This window comes from Dasypus novemcinctus, chromosome 2, assembly GCF_030445035.2.
Source record: "Dasypus novemcinctus isolate mDasNov1 chromosome 2, mDasNov1.1.hap2, whole genome shotgun sequence".
NCBI classification, from domain to species: domain Eukaryota; kingdom Metazoa; phylum Chordata; class Mammalia; order Cingulata; family Dasypodidae; genus Dasypus; species Dasypus novemcinctus.
In genome coordinates this window covers 42275345-42300825 of record NC_080674.1, presented here as the reverse complement: position 1 = coordinate 42300825, position 25481 = coordinate 42275345, and the positions used below count along the sequence as shown (strand labels likewise).

General features: G+C 37.7%; 1 protein-coding gene across 4 annotated transcripts in view; it reads left to right on the top strand.

Moving 5' to 3' along the window:
• Window positions 1-25481, top strand: part of RICTOR (RPTOR independent companion of MTOR complex 2) — a 156433-nt gene that overhangs the window by 50960 nt on the left and 79992 nt on the right. For all 4 annotated transcript variants that reach the window (XM_058308178.2, XM_058308164.2, XM_058308169.2 and 1 more), the window contains exons 4-5: window positions 23781-23845; window positions 25100-25231. In XM_058308178.2, the coding sequence (XP_058164161.1) occupies window positions 23781-23845; window positions 25100-25231 (197 nt within the window). The remainder of the gene's footprint in view (window positions 1-23780; window positions 23846-25099; window positions 25232-25481) is intronic.

Genomic DNA, 25481 nt, shown 5'->3' with positions numbered 1-25481 from the left:
AGTACAGGTGAGAAATAGTCCACAAATGTCATAGCCTTTTTTTAAGTAAATGATTTTTCCTTATCAGGTGCAAAGGAAAGACCAACACGGTGATGCCTGTCATTGCTACAGAAATCTTTGCAGTGATTGAGCTGTTTATTTTAACATACTGAATGAAAGAATTCTAAGTTACGTACCATCTGTCTTTTTAAATATAGAATGTCAGATATAATTTAACCATTTCTTCATAGATCAGAATTATCCTTATATCTGTTATTTTACTTTAAGAAGTTGATTTCTACTGTACTGCTTTAGTAGAATGATTTAGCCCTATAACAAAAGTCCTAGACTTCTGTGTTTTTTGTATTCTTGTTAGCTTTTTAACATATCCTTTCTTTGTGATTTTCATATTTCCTTCTGGCCTGGGAGCCTATCTTACAGCAGCCCTTTCATTTGCTGTTCTAAATCACTTAAGAATTTTAAAACCAGATAGCCAAACTTTTTAGAATTTGTTTGACAAAAGGGACTAAGTACTGATTAGGAGTATGAGTAGCTGTCCCATGAGTAAAAGCACTTGAAAATCTATTTTGGCTACTTAGTGATTTAGTGGGAAGAGTATAAATAGGTTTGAAGTCCAGCTATGACCCTAACAAGGCAATCTTGGGCAAATGTCTATACTCAGAGATAATCTTGCTGCCTTTAGAGACGAGGTCTCAGTACAGCATTTGGTACATGATAATGTGCTTTGTAACAGTGCTTTTCAATCTGGGATTTTTTTGTTTTTGCCACTTTTTTTAGTTTTTCAGATGACTCCGTGTAGGTAGCTTGAGGTGTAGATAGGTAAGCTCCACAGTAAATCAGGATATATTAATATTTTGGACTAGATAATTTGTTGTTGTGGGAGGCTGCCCCGTGCATTGTGAAATATGTAGTGGCATTCTTGGCCTTTACCCACCAGATGTCTGTAGCACGACCCCCTCTGCAGTTATGACAACCAAAAATGTCTTCACACATTGCCAAATTTCCCTGGAAGACTAATTCACCCCCAGTTGAGAAACACTGCTGTAAATAAATGTCTGCAACTTTTATTATAAACTTCCTCCAAATACCCAAGACACAATCGTATTTACTAAATTTGATCATAATATTATATGTCTTTGAATTCCCTTTTGTCAATGAATTGGGCTTATAAATGTGTACAGAGTTGGTATTCCCTACAAAATGTGAAAGTTTTATTTTCTTGGAAACTAAATTTAGATATTCATAGAAATCTCTAAGAATGGCTTCATAGAATAAGAAAATAAGAAAAATAATGATACTAGGATAATAGTTGAGTTAGCTGTTTGTCCTCTCTGTTACCAAAACAGGTTATGTATATGTATATTCAATTTAATCTATTCTTTTATTATTATTTGTGTGGGTTACTACCTCATTAAAATGAATTTCCTGGGCATAAGAAATATATAATATTTCTTTTTGTACTCTTATATCCCCCTCTGCCCCCAAATCTGGGTCACAGAAGATGCTTAATTAACGGTAGTATTGTATTAGAATAAGAAGAGTTTGCATTTTAAATATGAGTTTTTGCTTTTACTACCATTTATTTTGTTATTAAGTGTAAACCTAGCTGATAGGGTTAACTTAGTGTCAGTGGGTTAGTACATTATATAGGGTGGACTTCATCTCAGATTAGAACTCCTTTTAAGATATAAAGAGGAGTAGTGATGTGATCCGAAGACCATGTGAATGTCACACAACCATGCTTACCTTTTGACATCATATCACTAGATAAAGTAATGTGTATAACAGACTGCTGATGAAAATAATCTTAGTATTCTATTTTTAAAACTGACAACATACTTATAATCTAAACACCAACTCTTTAAAGATGAAAATATTTCAGTTACTCTGCATTCTGAAAGAACTCTTTTCCTATATTTAATATTTTTATGTTAAAAGCTCTGAAGGAATCTTCATTTTATTTTTAAAAACTTTAAAACTAATATAAGCAAACAGAAAAAATTAAAGCAGTACAGAGGAATTCGTTGTTAAAAGTGAAACTTCTCCCTCATATACTCTTCCCATCTACCTCCTCACCCTGACAAAAAATGCCATTCTCCAGAGTTTACCACCAGAAGTTATTTATCCTTCTCTGGTATAATTATAAATAAATAAGTCAGTCAGTAAGTGTGCATGTGTCTGTATTTCGTTGAGTTGTGAAAATTAAATGAACTAAAAACAAAGAGCTTAGTATATGTGGTCAGTTTATTTGCCATGTATTATACAGTTTTGAAAAAATGATACTGTGATCAAATATATATAGATATATATGTATGTTTTATATATATCTATGTAGATTGCATTTTCCACATCCTGCTATATCATGGAATGCTTTCTTTTTCTATACATTTGGATCTACTTTCTTTATTACAACTGCAGATAGTATAAAGGGTGATATATATATGTATTTATGTATATTTGTATGTATTCATATGTATGCTATATACATGTCATAATTCCTCTTACCATTCTACCTTAAAAAATGTTTTTCGCATTTTCTTTTTAAAATAATGCAGTAGTAACACTCTTGTACAGAATAGAAATTTAGAAGTGTCGTTACTTGGCCAAGAGCATTTGTGCTTTTTTTAAAATGCCTTCTTTTAAACTGTCCTCTGAAAAGACTGCAATGGAATTATAATCTGTGTGATGAGATTTTTTTTTCAAGTTTGGGTTATTCTGTTGTTTATTTAGGAGAACTATTCATTTAACCATTAGAGCAATAGTAAACTGGGAATAGCATTAATAGTGGCCTATTTTAACTGACCATTTTTTATTTTTTAAAAATTTATGTTTTAATAAGTACCTGAGAGAAATTACCTGAGAGGTAATACAATTCTGTTTTAACTTGGTCAGAAGATAATATTACTGAAAGTAAAAATTTAAGCTCTTTCGAATATCTATTTTATAAGAAAGTCATGTGGATTAATTAAAACAAATGCATTGATTCACTCGTGATAGATGTGGATTTTGATAGGCAAAATAGACCAGTGGCATGTTATCAAAACTTTTACTTCATTTTAAAATAAAATATTGCATAATCTTATTTTTCTTCCTTATATAAAGAACCAAATTTAATTGTGGGCTTCAGTGCTGATATTGAATGCTTAAGTTGGTTTATAAATGATAGAAACCTAATTCAATTTAGCTTCTATTAAAAAGAAATGATTGGGAAGTGGACTTGGCCCAATGGATAGGGCGTCTGCCTACTACATGGGAGGTCTGCGGTTCAAACCCTGGGCCTCCCTGACCTGTGTGGAGCTGGCCCATGCGCAGTGCTGATGTGTGCAAGGAGTGCCCTGCCATGCAGGGATATCCCCGGCGTAGGGGAGCCCTATGCACAAGGCGTATTCCCTGTAAGGAGAGCCGCCCAGCGGGAAAGAAAGTTCAGCCTGCCCAGGAATGGCGCCACACACACGGAGAGCTGACACAAGATGACAGTGACAAAAAGAAACACAGAATTCCTGGTGCTGCTGATAAATATAGAAGCGGCCACAGAAGAACACACAGCGAATGGACACGGAGGGGGGGCGGGGGGGAGGGAATAAATAAAAAATAAATCTTAAAAATAAATCAATAAATAAAATAAACATATTGAGAGTCATTAAAATAAAAAAAAGAAATTATTTGCCCACATAATTAGGAATACCAAATATTGGGCCTCAGTTTCAGGCAAAATAACCCAAGGTCGAAAATGTGTCAGTAGGATTCTGTCTTTCCATTTCATATCTCTGCTTTTTTTTAGGTTTGTTTCATTCTTAGAGAAACACTTTCCATATGACCAAGATACCTCATCTTTAATCTTTTAGGCTTAAAAGGAGAGGGTAGCCGTCTTTTTAGCATCTTTGAACATGAACTCTGATCCTGTTTAGTTACATTCAGCCTAGGCACTGTGACTGATATTTAAAATACCACATGAGATGGGGAGTGAGAGAATCCCAGTGTAAAGTGTGGAGTCTAAAAATTTAGCATTTTTGTTAGGGTTCTCCAGTAAACAGAAACAACAGGATATGTATATATAATGTAAATATTATGAGATTTATTATAGGAATTAGCATATGGTAATGGAGATTGGCAAGTCCAGATACCATAGAGTAGGTTGCAGGCTGGAACTCTGATGAAGGTTTTTAATGAATTCCCCAAGGGAAACTCACTGGCTGAAGTGAAATGGAAATCATTTTCTAACTGCTGAAATATCAGTTCTTCCATTAAGGCCTTTAACTGATTGGATCAGACTTCTGTCATTGCTGAAGGTGATTTCCTTAGTTGATTGTATAGGTTGGTGTAGACGGAAGTGCGGTTTCATACTGTTGGCAAGAGGTCAGGTGAATATGGCAGATGAGGCAAAACTTTGTAACCCAATTTTTCCAACTTTTGAAGCAGTGATTGTGTGACGTGCAGTTGGGCATTGTCGTGGAGAAGAAGTGGGCCCTTTCTGTTGACCAATGCCGGCTGCAGGCTTTGCAGTTTTCAGTGCATCTCATTGATTTGCTGAGCATACTTCTCAGACATAATGTTTCGCTGGAATTCAGAAAGCTGTAGTGGATCAGACCAGCAGATGACCACCAAACAGTGACCATGACCATTTTTTGGTGCAATTTGGCTTTGGGAAGTGTTTTGGAGCTTCTTGGTCCAGCCAGTGAGCTGGTCATTGCCAGTTGCAATATAAAATCCACTTTTCATCAGAAGTCCTAGTCCATTAGAGAAATGGTTTGTTGTTTCATAGAATAAGAGAAGATACTTCAGAATGACGATTTTTAAAATTTTCAGTCAGCTCATGAGGCACCCACTTACTGAGCTTTTTCACCTCTCTAATTTGCTTCAAATGCTGAATGATTATAGAATGATGGATGTTGAGTTCTGCAGCAACTTCTCGTGTAGTTGTAAGAGGACCGTCTTCCATGATTGCTCTCAATTGGTCGTTGTTAACTTCCGATGGCTGGCCACTGTGCTCTTCATCTTCGAGGCTCCCATCTTCTTTGCAAAACTTCTCCAACCACCACTGCACTAAATGTTCTTTAGCAGTTCCTGTCCAAATGTGTTGTTGATGTTGTGAGTTACCTCTGCTGCTTTACGGCTTATTTGAGTTCAAAATGAATTTTGAATTTGTTTTTTGTCTAAAATCATTTACATCATCTAAAATAAACAGCAAGTAATATCATTAGCAAAAAACCATAAAGTGAGAAATGCACATTTAAATGGTATATAACATAAGCACATTTATTTAAGAATGTATCCAATATCAGATGGCAAATTTCAACAATACAAAATATCAGTTATTTTTGAACCAACCTAATAGATGTAATCAGCCATAGATTTAGCCGACTGACTATAAATTTATCTACAAAATACCCTCATGGTAACAATCAGGCCAGTGCTTTCTTGACCAAACATCTGGAAGCCATAATCTAGCTGAATTTACACATAAACTTAACCATCACCCATTATCAACTTGGCACCTATATACATCTGCTTGAACCATATTTAATCTCTAAATAAAATTGATAATTGATCATACTTTGGCCTAACATAATTCAGTGTCCTGTGTACAACTGGAAATGTAGTATTTCTTTCCCCAGAAGAGGGTGCAATTCCTTGGGTAATGTTTACTTTTAAGCTTGGTATCCTGTAACTTAAATATTATGACATGAAGTTAATACAGCTTATGTTATATGATAAGGAAATAAGACAGGGATGAAAACGAAGCTATTTCCTTTATATGTATATACAAACATATTCATAACAAAACAAGGAAATATTTATGACCATTACAACCCTCATTTCTCTAACAGGTAATGTTGTAGTTCATATTTATAACCACCTTCTTCCACCACTCCATATTCCCTTTATCCTGAGCAAGCACCTTAGCTAGTCATGGTTATTTTCCTGGTGGGATGACCCAAGCCTTTGTTCCTGAAGTTTCTGGGCTATTAGCCCTGCCTGAATTGAGTTGTGATTTTCCTTTGGTTTTTTTTTTTAAAGATTTATTTTATTTATTTATTCCTCACCCTTCTTGATGTTTGCAGTTGCTGTCTGCTGTCCAGGTCCATTTGCTATGTGCAATCCGTGTCTACTCGTCTTCTCTTGAGGATGCACTGGGAACTGAAACTGGGACCTCCCATGTGGGAAAGAGGTGTTCAATAGCTTGAGCCACCTCAGCTCCCTGGTTTGTTGTGTCTTTCATTGTCTTTCCTCTTTGTGTCTCTTTGTTGTGTCATCTTGTGTCAGCTCGCTGTGCCGTCTGTTGGTCCAGCTCACATTCTCCAAGATGCACCAGGAACTGAATGCGGGACCTCCCATGTGGTAGGCGGGAGCCCAGTTACTTCCCTCTATTGATTTTTAATTACAGGGCGTAAATAGTAGTAAAAGATGCCCTAAGAGATATCTCCTATATTTTAGGCAAACTCTTTTTTACCTCCATTGTGTAGTAGTGGTCCTACATCCCCTAGATAATCAGGAACAAATCACTCTGTTGATTGAGTCATGAGGAGCCCAGAGTGGTTGGGTGGCAGTCTTAATGTCCAGTTTGATGGAATCATTATTGTATCTCCTGGTGGATATACTCCTCTGTTTGGAACTAAGACCTGTAGACTAGCAGAGCTTAAGGTTGCTGGGACAAGCAAAAATTTTTGTAGTGGATCATTAGGGGTAATGGTGAGTGGTGCTACTCCCATTTGCAATCCTTGATTCCTAGACCTGTGAATCCTGGCTATTGGAGAAACAGCACCATAGAGTGGATGGTGATTTGGAGCAATACAGTCTCCTGAAGAACATTGTCCCAGCCCTCCAAGGTATTGCTTTCCAGTTAGCACCATATTTGAGTCTTTAAAATGTCATTCCATCTTTCTTTCAATCCAGCTGCTTCAGGATGATGGGGATCATTGTGGTCAGAAGAGTGAATTTCCTGAGCATGTGCCCATTCCTGTACTTAATTTGCCATGAAGTGGGTTCCTTGATCAGAACTAATTCTGTGTGGAATAACATGGCAGTGGATAAGGCATTCTCTAAGTCCTGGGTGGTAATTTGCATGCAGAGAAGGCAAACCTGTATCCTGCAGTTTGTGTCTATTCTAGTTAGAAAAATGCTTCTATAATGGAAGTGGTCCAGTAATCTGCCTGCCATCAGATTACAGGCAGATCACCTCAGGTAATGGCGCCATATCAGGGATGAGTATTGATCTCTACTGGTGGCAGATTGAGCGCTCAGCGGTGGCTGTAGTGAAGTGGGTGATGGAGAGTAGAAGTATGTGTTGCTGCATCCATGCATAACCTCCATCCCTACCACCATGGCCACTTTGTTCATGAGCCCATTGGACAATGACAGGAGTGGCTGGGGAAAGAGGCCAACATATCTACTGAATGGGTCATCCTATCTGCTTGGTTATTAAAATTCCTCTGCTGAAGTAACCCTCTGATGATATCCTTTACTGATTGACTGAAGTAGAGATGGAAATTCTATTTTTTTGACTGCTGAAATAATCAGTTCATTCTTTTAAGGCCTTCAGCTGATTGGATGAGATGGGGACTTCTCATTGTTGAAGGCAATCTCCTTTGTAGAGTGTAAGTGTAATCATCCACAGAGGCAATCAGCTTACTATTTATTTAAATCCATGAAATATCCTCACAGTAATGATCAGGCTAGTGCTTGCTTGACCAAAGAACTTGGCACCATAACCTAGCCAACTTATATATGAACTTAATCATCACACTTTAGGCAATTTTTATGACACTAGCTTTTATATTTTGAAATCTCTTTAATGATTTCTAAACATAGTGACTTGTTATTTTTAACATCAATTTTTTTAACAAATCAGTTTTATTGATACATATGATTAAAGCATACAATTCATCCCAAGTGTACAATCAATACCAAATCAATATTTGGTATAATTACATAGTTCTTTTTATTATACATAAGTATATGTGGTAGGGAAGGCAGTATTAAATTTCAATAACTAATATTAATACTGGAGACATCATGTTACCAGTAATGATTATGACAGTAGTGAAGAAACTGCTATCTAATGGTTGAAAGTTAATTAGTAATTCAGTCAGTAGTAGAGACAGGATTAGAGTCCCAATTTTTTAAACATCCCAGTTCATTACTGTTTTTGTTATTTTTGCCATTTTTTCCCTAAAGTAATACTAAAGGGTTTGATTTATACTTATGGGTTTTGTTATTTAAAATGGGAGATCACTAGTATGGTAAGTCATCAGTCTCCCCAAGAATTTTGTATTAAAATAATTTATCCTCATTGTTAATATTTTGAAATTTATAATATATGAACTTTTATTGGTGAAAAGTAAAAGGAGAATATTTCCTATAATGATTCTATCAGTGTTGTTTCTTATTTCTTATTCCTGTGTATCAAATATTTACACAGAGAATGTTCTTTCTGTGCTTAGAGGGGGAACAGATATGGCTTAGCAGTTGAGAGCCAGCTTCCCATATAGGAGATCCTGGGTTCAATCCCTGGCCCTGATACCTAAAAAAAATTAAACAAAAAGCCAAAGTCTGTGCTTGGTAGAATTCAAATTCAAATGTAATTCGAGACACTGAAATACTAGAAATAATCTGAAAGGTTTTTTTAAGCACCATTGTAAGCATAGCTGTAACTTTTGTTACTCTAACTGGAAAATAAGTGCTGATAATGACAGATAAGTCACATTTTTGTCATCATTATTATTTTTAGTTTTCACAGATGATTTTCCAGTTTCCGACTGATAGAAACTTTTCTTGTAGTTGAAAGTATGCATTGATATTAGATGGCAAAAAATATACTTCCATCTAACTACCTTTCAAATTGTATAATTTGTGGAGATCATGTTAATAACAATTTTTTTACTCTATCTTTTACTCAAAAACACTAACTAGCAAATATGAAATGGTGAAAATCATGTTTTTGTAGTTTGAGAAGGTGGATAATTTTGTTTCTCTGAATCTCTAGTTTTCTACAAGGTTAGCTGACAAACCTGAAAAAGATAATGCAGGAAAAGATAACCAAATTCACACTTCAGAGAGAAGCACACCCTTGACAGGTGGTTTAGTTTGCTAAAAACTTCAGGGAGCAATATACCAGAAATAGGTTGGCTTTTACAATGGTGTGACAGTTTGAATTTGGTGAATCCAAAAAAGATGATTTTAAACTAATCCATTCCTGTGGGTGTGAGACCATTTGATTGCATTAAATTTGGTTAAGGGACCTTGATTAGATCACATGATTAAATAGCTTTTGATTAGACTATGTCAGTGAGGCATGACTCAGGCTTTTTTTTTCAGTTTATTTAACTCAGGCTTTAGGAAATATGAATATGTATCATGTAACTTATTAATTTTATTTCTTCATTAAATTCCTTGTCCTTTATTATTATTTTTAAACTACTTTTAGGTAGTTAGAAGCACCCAAATTGTTTGGATCTTTTAATTATAAAGGATTTAACCTTTTGCTACAGTATTTTTTCCAAGTGTTTTTGGTTAATATGTTTAGCTTTTTTTAAAATTTATTGAAATATATCACTCATACATAAACATACATAAACAATAAATGTATAATAGTTGTGAACTTACAAAACAAACATATATAACATCAAACAAACATATATAACATCTCACCCTGTCACCAATAACTTACATTGTTTTTAAACCTTTTTAACTAATGATTAAAGAGCATTGTCAAAATATTACTACTAAACAAAGTATTTTTCCCCTAACCAATCTATTATCTTTATATCATTTATATATGAACATACATAAACAATTAAGTGTATAGTAAAGTTGTGAACTTAAAAAGCAAACATGCATAACATCATACAGGAGTCCCATACATCAACCCTCCACCAACACATTGTCATGAGACGTTTGTTACAAACTATGAAAGAACACTGTCAAAATCTTACTACTAATCATAGTTCTTACCTTACATTTGGTGTGTTTTTCCCCCAACCCACCCTATTGTTATTTTTTAAATAATTTTTTTATGACAGAAGTTGTAAACTTATAAAACAATCATGCACATGTGCAGAATTCCCAAACAGCACCCCTCCATCAACACACCACAATGTAGTGTGTCAATTGCTACAGATAAAATATTATCATCTGATTCTTGCCATGTCCATAGTGTACATTTGGCTCACATTTTCCATTACTGCCTCAGTATCAACACAGCACATCTTTTGCATAGATGCAAGAATATATTATTACTACTAACCACAGTCCATAGGTCACTCCAGCAGTATTTTCCCATGCTTCTCCACATTCCCAACACCCTGCAGTAGTGATATACATTTGTTAAAGCTAACAAAGGGCACTCTTGCATGTATACCATCAACCACAATTCTCACCCACCTCTTTTTTTTTTTAAGGTTTTTAAAGTAACATTTATTTTTTTTCAAACTTTTAATTGTGCAATATAGAAAACTGAAAAGCACAAGAAGCAAAGAACACAAAAGTCATCCAGAATCACAAGCAGTTTAGTTTGACATAACCTTTAGGTCCTGTGTGTGTATAGACACAACGGAGCATACATTTTTATCTAGTCAAGATCTCACAGAATGTGTCATGCTTTTTACACATCATGAATATTTACCAACTCACAGCCCCAAAGCCATGAGATATTGTGATGACCAAGAATATATGACACCATCTCAGCGGGAAAAAAATGTATTCCTTTCTTGGGGACAAAAATTTCCTAAGACAAAAATATCAACAGGCCTCTATAGATACTGGCAGAATTACAAATACTGTGCTCCCTTAATAATGCTCAAGTTAAAGTGAGACAAAAGCAAGAGTACAATAAGTATAATGCTTCTAAGAAAATTCATTATCAGATCTATATTGAATTATTAGCAAGAACATATGTTTCTATTGAATTAACAATGTTTTCCTATGGTATAGCCAAGAGATGCTCACACACTGATGTTAGCTTCAAATGGAAATATGAACACATCTGCATATACCCCTCCCCCTGCCCTTCTGCAGCCAATTTAATGAACAAGTCCTGGTGCATACTGCTCAGAGGTGGTTTAACAATTCCATGTCAAAAATGCTTCTATTAACTTCAGGCCCGTTAAGGCCTTTGTCCGTTGTTGTCGGGGCAAGCGGCATCTTGTCCAACCGGGACTGAGCGATCACCTCAGATCCCGGATCTGCACACTTCCGCGGCCTATAGAGGTGGCCGAACTTGAGTCGACGCAGGCCCGCCTTCTGGGCCCTTGAAGTGCCTAACGGCCCTCCGTGGCGTTCGTTCGTAGCCGCCATTCTTCTCTCCCCGCAGCGCCCGTCGCCCAAAGGGGCCGCGTCCTCGGTGGCCCGCTGGGGGCTTAAGCCGCCGCCCGACAATTTTGGGCAAGGAAATCTGGCCGCGGGTGGGGCCCAGGCTGGGCGAGGCCGCCACCGCTGCCTTCAGGACATCATGGGGGAAGGGAGGGCAGGGTTCCGCCGCGGCCTCAGGGCCTGGTCCAGGCAGTGAGCAATCGCAGCGAGGGCTCTGGGTCTCCGCAGGGCAGGGACCACACACCACCCCCGGGGAGCCCGGCTCACCCACCCCAGGGCTGAGAGGACGGGGCCCCGGGGAGGGCATTCGCGCTCTGCTCTTCACCGCGCTCTCTCCTCACCCACCTCTTGATTTACTGTGTTATCCAGTTCCTAGATTATTCTCAAGCATTCTGTCCATTGCCACTTACATAACTAGACTACCATTTTCAGTCACATCCCCATTTATAAACTAGCTGTTACTGTGTGTGACCATCCACTCTATATACATTTCCACAATTTTACAGTAAAGCTAATTAAACTTCTACATACATTAAACATCAGTAGTCCACTCAGCCCTTCTCTTACCTCCTTTAAGAATCCACCACCTACCACCAGGTCCTGAAGATATTTTCCAATAACTTCTTCTAGAAATTTTATGGTTCTTGCTTTTATTTTTAGTTTTTTGATCCATTTTGAGTTAGTTTTTAGATAAGTTGTAAGATAGGGTCCTTCTTCCTTCCCTCAGCTATGGATGTCCAATTCTTTCAGCACCATTTGTTGAATGGATTGTTCTACCTGAGCTGTGTGAGCTTGACAGGCTAGTCAAAAATCACTTGGTCATACCTGTGAGGGTTTGTTTCTTAACCATAAATTTGGTTCCATTGGTCTGTTGTGTCTGTCTTTAGGCCAGTACCATGTTTTTTTTACCACTATGGGTAGGTATTATGATTTAAAGTCTGGAGATGAGGGTTCACTTTGCCTTTTTTATGATGTTTCTGGCTATTCAGGACTCCTTACCCTTTCAAATAAATTTAATGATTGTGTTTTCAATTTTTCCTTTAATGCTGGTGAAAATTTTATCAGGATTGTGTTAAATCTGTATACCAATTTGAGTAGAATTGACATCTTAATGATATTTAGTCTTCCAGTCCATGAGCATGGAATGTTCTTCAGTTATTTAGGGCTTTTTAAATTTGTTTTAACATTGAACTGCAGTTTTCTGAATACAAGTGCTTTACATCACTGGTTAAGTTTATTCCTGACTATTTGAGTTTTATCTGTCTTATTTTATTTTCACCACTCTTTTGACACTTTTAATTAATTTTATTGATATAATCTTCATTTCTAGACTCTCTTCCAGGCCCCTCTCTCCTGTTTTTTCTTTTCAGGCTCTAACATACCCTTTAGTATTTCCTGAAAATCTGTTCTCTTGCTTAGAAATTTTCTTAGTTTCTGTTTATCTGTGAATATTCTAATTTTGCCCTCATTTTGAAAGACAGTCTTACTGGATGTAAGATTCTTGGCTGGAAGTTTTTCTCTTGTAGTATCTTAAATATCAGACCACTATCTTCTTGCCTTGGTGGTTTCTGGTGAGAAATCATCACTTAATCTTATTGGATATCCCTTATATGTTATGCTTTGCTTTTCTCTTGCTGCTCTCAGAATTCTCTTTTTGTCTTTGGCATTTGACATTCTGATGAGTATGTGTCTTGGAGTTGGTCTATTTGGATTTTTTCGGATGGGAGTATACTGTGCTTCTTGAACAGGGATATCTGTGTCCTTCAATAGGGTTGGGAAATTTTCTACCATTATTTCTTTAAATATTTCTTCTGCCCCTTTCCATTCTCTTCTCCTTCTGGGACACCCATGACATGTATATTTGCATGCCTTTTGCTGTCATTTAGTTCCCGGAGACCTTGTTCAATTTTTCCATTCTTCTCTTCATTTCTTCTTTTGTATGTTCACTTTCAGAGGCCATTTCTTCAAGCTCACCAATCCTTTCTTCTGCCTCCTCAAATCTGCTATTACATGATTCCACTGTTTTTTAAATTTCATTGATTGCACCTTTCATTCCCATAAGATCTATTTTTCTTTGTATGCCTTCACATTTTTTGTGCTCATCCAATGTCTTCTTAATATCCTTAGTCTCATTGAATTTATTAAGGAGATTTGTTTGAAAATCTATAATTAGTTGTCTCAACTCCTTTATGTCATCTGGAGGCTTATCTTTTTCCTTTAACTGGGCCATAGCTTCCTGTTTCTTGGTGTGGATTGTAATTTTTGGTTGGTGTCTTTGCATCTGGCTTACTAGAGTATTTTTTCTGGGTGCAGTTTTTCTCTCTGGTTTAGAGCTTCCTATCGTTTCTCCATTGCTGGTTATTGAGTAGGAGCAATGCACATAGTTGGTGCTCTAAGCTGTGGAGGCTCAAGCTGCCCTTACTGCACCAGGGACCAGTGAAACTTTCTGCAACTTTCTCCCTTGCCAGGGGTAGGGACAGATTCACAGCTCTGTGGAAATATCTACGTGCAGGCCTAGATTGTAGTTGCCCAGAGAGACTGATGGAGCATCACATCCCTTTCTCCCCTACCTGGGGCAGGGATGGAGCTGCAGATGTGGGCAGCAGTCTATGCAGTGCAGGTCCTAAGATGACCATAGTTGCCCTAGTAGACTTCTGATTTTCAGTCTATGCCAGCTGAAGTTCCCTGCAGTTATCTGTATAGGCTGGTGCAGGGCTCCTCAGCCTCCTCCCTGCCAGAGGTGGAGCTGAAGCTTAGGCGGGCTGCAGGCTGATCTGCGTGAAAGAAACTGTAGCCGGGCTTCCCCTCAGGCTGGGGGTGGAGTCAGAATGTTGGCTATGGCCTCTTTCTGACTTGGGCTGGTTCACACCCCAGCTGTTCCCAGGGTTCTCTCTTAGCTTGCCAAGTCTCCCATATCAGTAGCTGAAATCGGCAGCCAACTGTCTCCTCCTCCTCTGTTTCTGGAAAATGGAGCTTCCAATTCCCGTCACAGAGCAGCTCCTGGGGTGGCTCGTGCTGCCAGAGTAGGATGATCACCGGCCTCCATGGTTTGGCCAGTAATTTCCCAGAGAAGCTTGAGCAGGTCTCCGCAGCTTTCTCCCTGCTGGAGGTGGCACTGGGGCCTAGCCTAGACCTGCAATATGATCTGGATGGGAAGAAGCTGGTCCCCACCAGCTCTGGGATTTTCAGTTCACCCTGCTTCCCCTCATGCCAGGCGTGGAGTTAAGATGGCAGCTCCCAGCCTCTTTCTGAGTTGGATAGGCTCAAGCTTTAGCTGTTCTCAGGATCACACTATAAACCACAGAATTTCCTCATCATAGTTGAAATTGGTACCCAACCGTCTCTCACTCCCCGTTTTAGGGAAGTGGAGCTTTCAATTCGAGCTGCGGAACAGCTCCCGAGGCAGCTTGTGCCTCCAGTGGAGGATGGGCACTGGCCTATGTGGGGTGTAGCGCTGTACTTACAAGTCTTCTCTGCAGATGGGCAGTCTCCTCCTTCCAATCCCCCAAGGACGTTGCAGGATGCTCTTCTGGCCTCCTGGAGCCCCCAGACAGGTGCTTCAGCTAGCTCCAGAGAGCTCCGGGTGTTTGCTATCTGCCTGTAGCAGAAGCTGACTCTAGGAGCTCCTTACCCTGCCGCCATATTGCTGGTTCTCCTCTGTTATTTAACTTTTAATTTTAGATGTATGACCGTTTTTTTCTTTTCAAAACTTGAGATTAAATACTCTTCAGTCTATATATGGGTATGTAAAGATTCTGTTCATTATCAGTTTTTGCAACACTGTGCAATGAAACAATAAAAATAATCTTTTTTTACAGTCTTTGAAAGTCTAAAAATTCTTTGTTTATCATATTTCAGAATTTTAAGAATTTTCTAATAATGCCAGAACGAGTTTGGACAAAGGCCTGTGAAGAAAAGCTTTTTAGATTGTTTTCCCATATGCACAGCATTTTAATGCCAAGTAAAGTTACAATTATAGTTTCCTTTCCTGCTATGTTGTCGTTGTTGTTTCACCTTCCCTCCATGAGAAAAAAATGGACAGAAAATTTTACAAATATCCTACAAATAAGATAGTGGACTTATATCATTAGCATTGGTTTATATAGTATTGTGTCATTTGAAATACCATTTCAGTGTCCCTTTCTTTCACAGAGAAAGATGTGATGTCACTTAAGTTGATTTATTCTTTAGGGTTAAGATGTTCATAAGCTCTCTGAAGAAAAATAGTTATTGAGACTTAGAATATTTTAGAGAACCTTCTGAGTTTTGAATATTAGTTAGATTTACCTTCTCTTTGGTCTATTTCAGTCAGGCCAGAAAAATAGCTTGAGAAACTTCTATGTAACTTTTAGATAAGAGTCAATTTCTGAAATTCAGCCCTAGGTTAAACCATTATTTAGTCATCCAGGTGGGATGCAGTAGCTACTATTAGACTGGTGCTATCAATGAAAATAACAAGGAAAGCCTGTTTGAAATCAGTAGGGAATTGCATGGGCCATAAGTAATGCTTGGTCTAAAGCAGGGGTTCTTAACTCTTTTGTTCCACAGACCCCTTTGCCAGTCAGGTGAAAACCATGGAACCACTTACTAAGTCCACACTGTATTATGTACTATTTAATAAATATATCACACCTGTACCAACACATCCCCATAAGAATAATATTGTTGTTTTCTTTAAATTTAAATTCAAGCTCATTGACCCCCTTGTTAAGAACCCCTGGTCTAAAGCTTCAGAGAAGGGAGAATCTTGTAGAGGTAAGCTTACTTCTGAGACCCTTTTCCCCAGGGACATTTGCTGATTTGGAGCATGTGTGGAAAAATGCGGATTTAAGCTTTAGATCCAGTAGTACTGTTGCTAAAAGACAGAAACTAGCATAGAGCTTCTGGTAGAGATGTATGAGATTCTACTGTCAATACTTTGAAATCCTGGAACTACATAAAATAGAAAACCAAAACCTAACCAGAAAGCTTTTAAAAATCAAGGTGGATCTTGTAGTGATTTTCAAGACAAAACTTTTAGATTTGTCCTCCTGGAAAAAGGCCCTTGAACAGGAACTTTTCACTTGAGTCCTAGAGGGCAAGAAACAACCAGAGGTAAGATGAGTTTTATCAGGGCAGCAGCTTAATCTAGTGTACTATTCAGTGTCCAGTGCCCATATGGTCAATCTTAGCTTCCAGGTCAACTGATACTTTGTAACCCGAAGCCCCAGCCTAAATCCCGAGGTTTAGGATGAAAACACGGCCAACCCTCATCCTAAAATTGAGTGTGGCCAGCTCCATTCTAAAATTGAGCATGGCCAGCTCCTTCCCTAAACAAATACAATGCAATCAGGTGTGACAGATTATTTCTCAGAAATTGAGGGCAACAGCCAGACCTCTCTTTGGGCAAGGCCAAATTATATACCACTCAAGGAAAAACGAGAAAATATAATAGGAACAGACCCAATAACAATCCAGACCTACAGATCTATGATGAAATGTGTTGAAGGAAATAGAAGAAACTATGGGAAAAATAGATGAAACATGAAGATTTTCATTAGAATGTTGTAATGTCTGAAAAAATTAAATGGGTATTCTAGAAGGGAAAAATACAGTATTTGAAATTAAAACTCACTAGGTAGGTTAATAGAAGATTAAATACATCAGAAGACAGAGGAATAGAAAATATCCAACTGAAGGACTGAGCTGAAAGAGAAAGGGAAAAAACAAGTGAACCACGAGAAGGAAAGATAAGAGAATTGGGCCTAAGCAATTTTTTTTTAAAGATTTATTTTATTTATTTCTCTCCCCTTTCCCCCACCCCCCCCCCGGCCCCAGTTGTCTGTTCTCTGTGTCTGTTTGCTGCATATTCTTCCTTGTCTGCTTCTGTTGTTGTCAGCGGCACGGGAATCTGTGTCTCTTTTTGTTGCATCATCTTGCTGCGTCAGCTCTCCGTGTGTGTGGCGCTATTCCTGGGCAGGCTGCACTTTCTTTTGTGCTGGGCGGCTCTCCTTACAGGGCGCACTCCTTGTGTGTGGGGCTACCCTACGTGGGGGTACTCCTGCGTGTCACAGCACTCCTTGCGTGCATCAGCACTGCACATGGACCAGCTCCACACTGGTCAAAGAGGCCCTGGGTTTGAACTGCAGACCTCCTGTGTGGTAGATGGATGCCCTATTCACCAAGCAAAGTCTGCTTCCCTACATAAGCAATTTTGAAGAGTTAATTTACCAGAATGTTCCAAATCTCTAAGCAGGATAGACACATTATAAGAAGATTGCTGAAAACCAAAGGCAAACTAAGAAATCTTCTAAGTAACCTGGGAAAAAAGGCACACCTCGAAAGGAGCCAGTTATAAAACTAATAGTTTACTTCTCTGAAGAAACAGTAAAAGCTGTCCTGAGACTATTGGAAGAAAATAGCAGCTACCCTAGAATTCTATACCTACCAAAATTATTCTTCAAAAACAAAAGGGAAATAAAGTCATTTACAGAAAATCACCAAGAGAATCCTGGGCTAAAATTCAACAAATAAAACACCAAAAAACTAGTCAGTAACAAGTACAACAAACTAAGAGTTCTTCAGGTGGAAGGAAGAAGAGCCCATTAAAGAACCACTAGATGTGAAGAAATTAAGAAAGGAATGAAAAATAATGGAAAAGGTAAATATTTGTGTAAATATAAACTGATATTTACTAAATACTGATGGTAAAAAAGCAATAATACTTTTTTGGGAAGATGATGGACTAGAGAGACATGGGGCTCTCTTCTCTCCCAGGAAAATAGCTAGAGAACAGGCAGAAACGGCTAGGAAAAAAAAAATCTTCTAGGGTTTAGGACACCAGGGGAAAGCTGGACACTGCCAGGAAAGGAAAAGGAAAAGCAATCATGATGCCAAAACTGTTGAGTTAAAAACTATAGCCGCAAATGCCTGCTCCCTTCCCCATACTATAGACACTGGAATTTCAAGCTTCGGGCCAGTGGCTACATACAAAGGGGACCCCAGAGATCCACCTCCCCAGGAAAGGGAAGATGGGGGGACACAGCCTAAGGCTGACCTAGCTTTTGACCCACAAATTTGGTCTCCTGTGTCCCAGGGTCCTTTCCAAGCCAGGTGGGTCCTCACCATCATTTGCCTAGGAAGCTGGAAAGGGACTAAAGAGATCTGACCCTCTCAGTCCCCTCTCTTCTGACCTGAACTGGTCCTTGAGGATGCAGAAGGGAGTGGAATTACTTCCTACCTAGGAAAAGGGAGGGGGCTGCCTGCAAAGGTTAGAGAACTGCCTCCTGTCATATTGATCCAATCTGTGCTGGAGCAAACACACTCAGACCAGGCATTGAATAGAGAGGGCCAAAGAGTGCCATCAGCTGGTAGACCAAAGAAGTGCACATGAGAAAATTAAAAAGTAAATAGTTTTTTTCTGTGCTTTACAGCCTCCCTCCCCAAGGCACTAGGAAGCTGGTCTGCAGCCCATTACTGAGTCCAGGGCCCTGATTTAAGCATCTAGTAGGGACAATCCTAAAGACCCAGAAATGGTTAAACCAGGAATCAATGAACAGCAGTAACACACAGCCCCCTGCCACTAAAACACTGTGAAAGAGAGAGAAATTGAGCATCTGAATAAACTCGCAATCTTAATCAGCTGCCTAGACAGCAACAAAAAATTACAAGCCATGCTAAGAAAATGGAAGACATGGCCCAAGAAAAGAAATATATCAAAGTCCCATATGAGAGACAGGATTTGAGATAGCTAATCAATGAGAGTCATACAAATTTCCAAAATAAAATTAATGAGTTGAAAGGCAATATGGCTAATGAGATAAAGGACATCAAGAAGACACTGAGTAAGCACAAAGAAGAATTTGAAAATTTGAATAAAAAATTAACAGTTTATAGAAATGAGAAACATGATAGATGAGATCAGAAACGTATTGGAGGCATACAACAGCAGACTCAATGATAGAAGAAAGAATAAGTGATACAGAAGACAGAACAGCTGAAATTTAAGAGAGAAAAGAATGGAAAAAATAGGGCTGGGGCACAGCAAGTTGAAAGGTAACATGAAACACAACAACATGCATGTCATGGGAGTTTCAGAAGAAGAGAAGGGGAAAGGGCAGAAAGACTATTTGAGGAAACAATAGCTGAAAATTTCCCAACTCTCACAAAAGAAATGAACTTAGATGTCCAAGAAGTATAGTGTACCACAATCAGAATAAATGCAAATAGAAGTACTCCACAACACATACTATTCAGAATATTATACAACAAAGATAAAGAGAAAATTCTGAGAGTTGCAAAGGAAAGCAAACTAGTCACACAGACCCTTACCCCTAGTAAGATTTAGTTTGGATTTCTCATCAGAAACCACAGAGACAAGAACAGTGATATGATACAATTAGTATACTGAAGGAGAAAACTGCCAGCCAAGAATTCTTTGTCCAGCAAAATTATCCTTCATATGTGAAGGTGAGTTTAAAACATTCACAGACAAACAGAAGCTGAAAGTTCATAAAAAAGAATTCACCTTTGCAGGAAATATTAAGGAAGCTGTAGCAGTTTGATATTATTGGTGAATTCCAAAAAGAAATATTGGATTATGTTTGCAATTTGTTCTGTACCTGGGCATGATTGAGTTATGATTAGGGCATTGCAGCCCAACCCCTTGGTGGGTGGGGAGACTCACAGATAAAAGACATGGCAGAGAACAGAGTTGAGGGTTTCTGATGCTGGAGTTTTGATGTTGGAGTTTGATGCTAAAGACAAGCTGGAACCCTGGGAAGTCAGCACTCAGAGGAAAGAGAAGCCAACACCAGGAAGGAAGGAACCTTCAACCCGAGATAAGCAAGCCCCAGGAATGTGGGAACCCAGGAAGCCTGAACCCTCACAGATGTCGGCAGCCATCTTGCTCCAAATAGACTTTGGTGAGGGGAGTAATTTATACTTTATGGCCTGGTATTTGTAAGCTCCTACCCCAAATAAATACCATTTGTAAAAACCAACCAGTTTCTGGTATTTTGCATCAGTACCCCTTTGGCTGACTAATACAGAAGGCTTACAGCCTGAAAGAAAAAGACAGGAGAAGAGAGACTTGGAGGAGAGTTTAGAGGAAAGAATAGCTGAAAGGTAACCAACAGAGAAAAATGACAAATGAAAATAAGATATGACATATGAAAACCAAAGAATAAAATGGTGGAAGTACATAATCCATTTACAGTAATACCATTGAATGTGAATGGATTAAACTCTCCAATCAAAAGGTATAGGCTGACAGAATGGATTAAAAAAGCCATGAACCATTAATAGGTTGCTTACCAGAGATTCATCTTACACTAAGGAATACAAGCTGGCTGAAAGTAAAAGGTGGGAAAAAAGATACTCCACACAGACAGTGACCGAAAAGGAGTCGGGGTAGCTATACTAATATGGGACAAAACAGACTTCAAAATGCAGAAAAGTTACAAGAGATTTAGAAGGCCATTATATATCAGTGAAAGGCACAGTCCACCAGGAAGAAATAACTACACAACATAAATGTCGATGCACTGAACTAAAATGCCCCAAAATATAGGAGGCAAACTCCGGCAAGACTGAAGAGAGAAATAGACATTTCTACAATAATCACTAGAGACTTCACTCACATCATTAGATAGAACAATTAGATCAACAAGGAAATAAAGTTATTGAACAATATGATAAGCAAACTAGACATACAGATATTTGCATCTAAAAACCAACGGGTTATACATTCTTCTCAAGTGCTCATGTATCTTTCTCCGGTATAGACCACATGTTGAGTCATAAGGCAGATCTCAGTAAATGTAAAAATTATGCAGAGCGCCTTCTCAGATCATAATGGAATGAAACTGGAAATCGGTAGTAGAGGAGAAAGGGAAAATTTGCAAATGTGTAGGCTGAATGACACACTCCTAAAAATCAGTGGGTCAAAAAGAAGTTATAAGTGAAATTAATACATTGAGAAGAATGAAAATGAGAATACAACTTGTCAAAACTTAGGGGATACAGCAAAGGCAGTGCTGAGAGGGAAATTTATAGCCTTAAATGCATATATTAGAAAGAAGAAAGAGCTAAAAGCAAAGAGCTAACTGGGCACATGGAGAAACTAGAAAAAGAATAGCAAACCATTCCCACAGCAAGCAGATGGAAAGAAATATTAGAGCAGAAATACATGAAATTGAGAACACAAAAAAACATTAAAGTCAACGAACAAAAGGTTCTTTGAGAATATCAATAAAATTGACAAACCCTTAGCTAACTAACAGAGAAAAAAGAGAAAATGCAGGTAAATCAGTAATGAAAGGGGAGAAGATAGGACCAAACCCACAAAAATATAAAGGATCATAAGAAGATATTGTGGGAAACTGAATGTCGACAAACTAGACAACCTAGATGAAATGGACAAATTTCTAGAAATACACGAGTAACCTACACCTTTGCAGCAAGAAATATAAGAACAAACCATTCACATTTAAAGAGATTGAATCTGTCATCAAATATATCCCAACAAAGGAAAATCCAGGACTTGATGGCTTCACAGGTGAATTCTACCAAACATTTTGAGAAGAATTAACACCAGTACTGTTTAAACTCTTTCAAAAAATTGAAGAGGAGGGAAAATTACCCAACATGCTTTATTAAGCCAACATCACCCTAACACCAAAGCCAGATAAAGATACTACAAGAAAATTACAGACCAATCTCCCTAATGAACATAGATGTAAAAATTCTCAACAAAATATTGCAAATAGAATCCAACAGCATATCAAAAGACTTAGACATCATGACCAAGTGGAATTTATTCCTTGTACACAAGGATGGTTCATCAAAAGAATATCAACATAATATACCACATTAACAAATTGAAAGAAAACTAGTTGATCATCTCAATTGATGCAGAAAGACATTTGACAAAATCCAGCATCCTTTCTTGATAAAACCACTTTGAAAGATAGGAATAGAAGGAAAATTCCTCAATATGATAAAAGGCATATATGAAAAACTCAACAGCCAACATCATACTCAATGGGGAAAGGTTGAAAGCTTTCCCTCTAACATTGGGAACAAGACAAGGATGTCCACTGTCACCATTGTTATTCAACTTTGTACTAGATGTTCTAGCTAGAGCAATTAGACCAAAAAAAAAAGGTATTCAGATAGGAAAAGAGGAAGTAAAACTTTTACTGTTTGCAGATGACATGATCCTATACTTAGAAAATTCTGAAATGTCTGTGACAACATTACTTGAGCTAATAAATGAGTTCAGCAAAGTGGCAGAGTTTTAGGTCAACATGCAGTGTACACTCGTATTGAATAATCAATCTGAGGAGGAAATCGGAAAAAATCAATTTACAATAGCAGCAAAAAGGCTCAAATACCTACCTGTCAATTTAACCAAGAGAGTACAGGACTTGTATGCAGGAAACTACAAAACAATGCGAAAGGAAATCATTGAAGACCTGAACAAATGGAAACACTTCTGTGTATATGGATTGGAAGACTAAATACTGTGAGGATGTCAGTCCTGTCCAAACTGATTTATAGATTCAATGCAAAACCAATCAAAATTCCAACAGCCTACTTTATAGAAATAGAAAAGGCATTTTCCAAATTCATTTGGAAGAGCAGGTGCACCTGAAAGCCAAAACCATAATAAAAAAAAGTGACATGGCTGGAATATCTCTGCCTGACTTTGAAACATATTACAAAGCTACAGTCATCAAAACAGCATGGTATTGGCATGTTGATATACACATTGATCAGTGGAATAGAATTGAGAGTTCAGAAATAAATCCTCACTTCTGTAGCCAACTGATTTTTGACAAACCTACCAAGTCCTTGATGACAGGACAAACAGTTTCTTCAACAAATGAACAAATGGTGCTAGGAGAACTGGATACCCATAACGAAAAACCATTGATTGTACCCTTTGGATGGATTGTATGGTATGTGCATGTATCTCATTAAAATGCTTTAAAAAAAAAAGCATTGACAATAACGTCTTATGGGGCTTAAATGATAGTAGGTAGAAAATGGTCCATAACAACAATAAAATGAATGTTGAGAAATGTATATGAAGTTAAAGTATTCTAAGATTCTAACGTTATTGAGGGGATGTGGTAAAGTAATAATTTCTGTTAGACTGTAATAAGTCAAGAATGCATATTGTAATCTCTGTGGTAACCACTAAGAATAATTTTTAAAACATTATTATTGAGGTATGAAAAGGGAATAATAATAAATAATTGATTAATCTAAAAGAAGGTAAGAAAGGAGGGTAGAGAAACCTAAAATTGGTATGTCAGAGAAAAAACAGTAAGATGATAGATATGATTCTGAGTATTTGAATAGTAGAAACATGTTTTTCAAAATTGTATTAAAGAAAAATACTTTATTTTCCAATCTAAAGGTATAATGTATATAAATAGACAAAAATACAATAATATACTCACATACTTGTTTTATTTTTCTGGCAGCTTCTTTGTGATATTGGCCACAGTGAAGAAAAATTGGGTTTTAACTATGAAGATATCATAATTTGGTAAGTGTGCTTCAGTCCCCTCCCCACTAGTTTCCTGTATTTTAATAATTTTAATTTTAGAAATTTAAAAGTAGATGTAAGATAGTATAGCACCTCATATTTGACTTGTTAGAAACAGTTGTTTGAATTCAGAACCTTCAGTAGTTTTATTTACCCTGTGGGTCTTAGTAATATTTTATAATTTAATAGCTACAGAGAACCAAAGCTAATGGTTAAAAATGGAATTCCATAGTTTAAATTACCTCTGAAATTCTCAGACTAATTTTTCCTAGGATCAAAAGGAACCTATAAATTTATCTCTAGGCCTCACTTAAGAGAAAGCATCAGTAGATACATAATATTATACAGTTTTATAATCATCTTTTTGGCAGTCTTAGGAATTAAAATTGATGTAAGTGGTCTGTACCTATAATATTATAAAATATTTTTATTTATTGGTTTAAAACCCTGATTTCTTTGAAAGGGCTAGAGGTAGGTAGGCAGATAGAGGGGAATAGATTATAGAGGGATATATGATATAGCTTGAAAAAGACATTTTTCATTTCCCATTGTTTATATAAAATAAACCACAAAAAGTAGAATAAAACTGAACAATGTTTTCTTGATTGATCAGAATGCATTGAGGAGGCAGGAATTTAAAAATGTCACAACACTGGGGTAGTTCCATAGCTTAGTGTAAATGAGTTTTATGCACATAAAATGCAATTGCATAGAATTAACTGTGGGTTGCGGACTTGGCCCAGTGGTTAGGGCGTCCGTCTACCACATGGGAGGTCCGCGGTTCAAACCCCGGGTCTCCTTGACCCGTGCGGAGCTGGCCTACGTGCAGTGCTGATGTGCGCAAGGAGTGCCATGCCACACAGGGGTGCCCCCTGCATAGGGGAGCCCCACGTGCAAGGAGTGCGCCCCGTAAGGAGAGCTGCCCAGCACAAAAGAAAGTGCAGCCTGCCTAGGAATGGTGCCGCACAAACGGAGAGATGACGCAGCAAGATGACACAACAAAAAGAAACACAGGTTCCCGTGCCACTCACAACAACAGAAGCGGACAAAGAAGATGCAGCGAATAGACACAAGGAACAGACAACTGGGGTGGGAGGGGGAAGGGAAGATAAATAAGTAAATCTTAAAAAAAAATAAACTGTGCATGACTAGAAATTTTGCATATTTCAACTGAGGAAGAATTTGATTATAAAATTTTATATGTATTTGGCACCTATATAGCAAAACTTTTTTTTTTTTTTTTTTTAAATACAGTTTGCGGTTAGCTTTATTAAATGAAGCAAAAGAAGTTCGAGCAGCTGGGCTACGAGCTCTTCGGTATCTTATCCAAGACTCCAGTATTTTGCAGAAGGTGCTAAAATTGAAAGTGGACTATTTAATAGCTAGGTAATTTTCCTAGATTTATCCATGTTTTATACGTTTTAAAAATTTGGCATTCAGTTTTACTACACATACCATAAAGTATATAAATTTTCAGTGTAAAACTCTTGATGAATTTATGTACACCTCTCTATCAGTAGATTGGTTGTTTGGTAAAAATATACACAAACACACCCATGTAACTTACCATCCAGGACAAGATATAGAGCATTTTTAGGCACCCTAGGAAATCTCCCTTGTGTGTCCAATGAGTAGT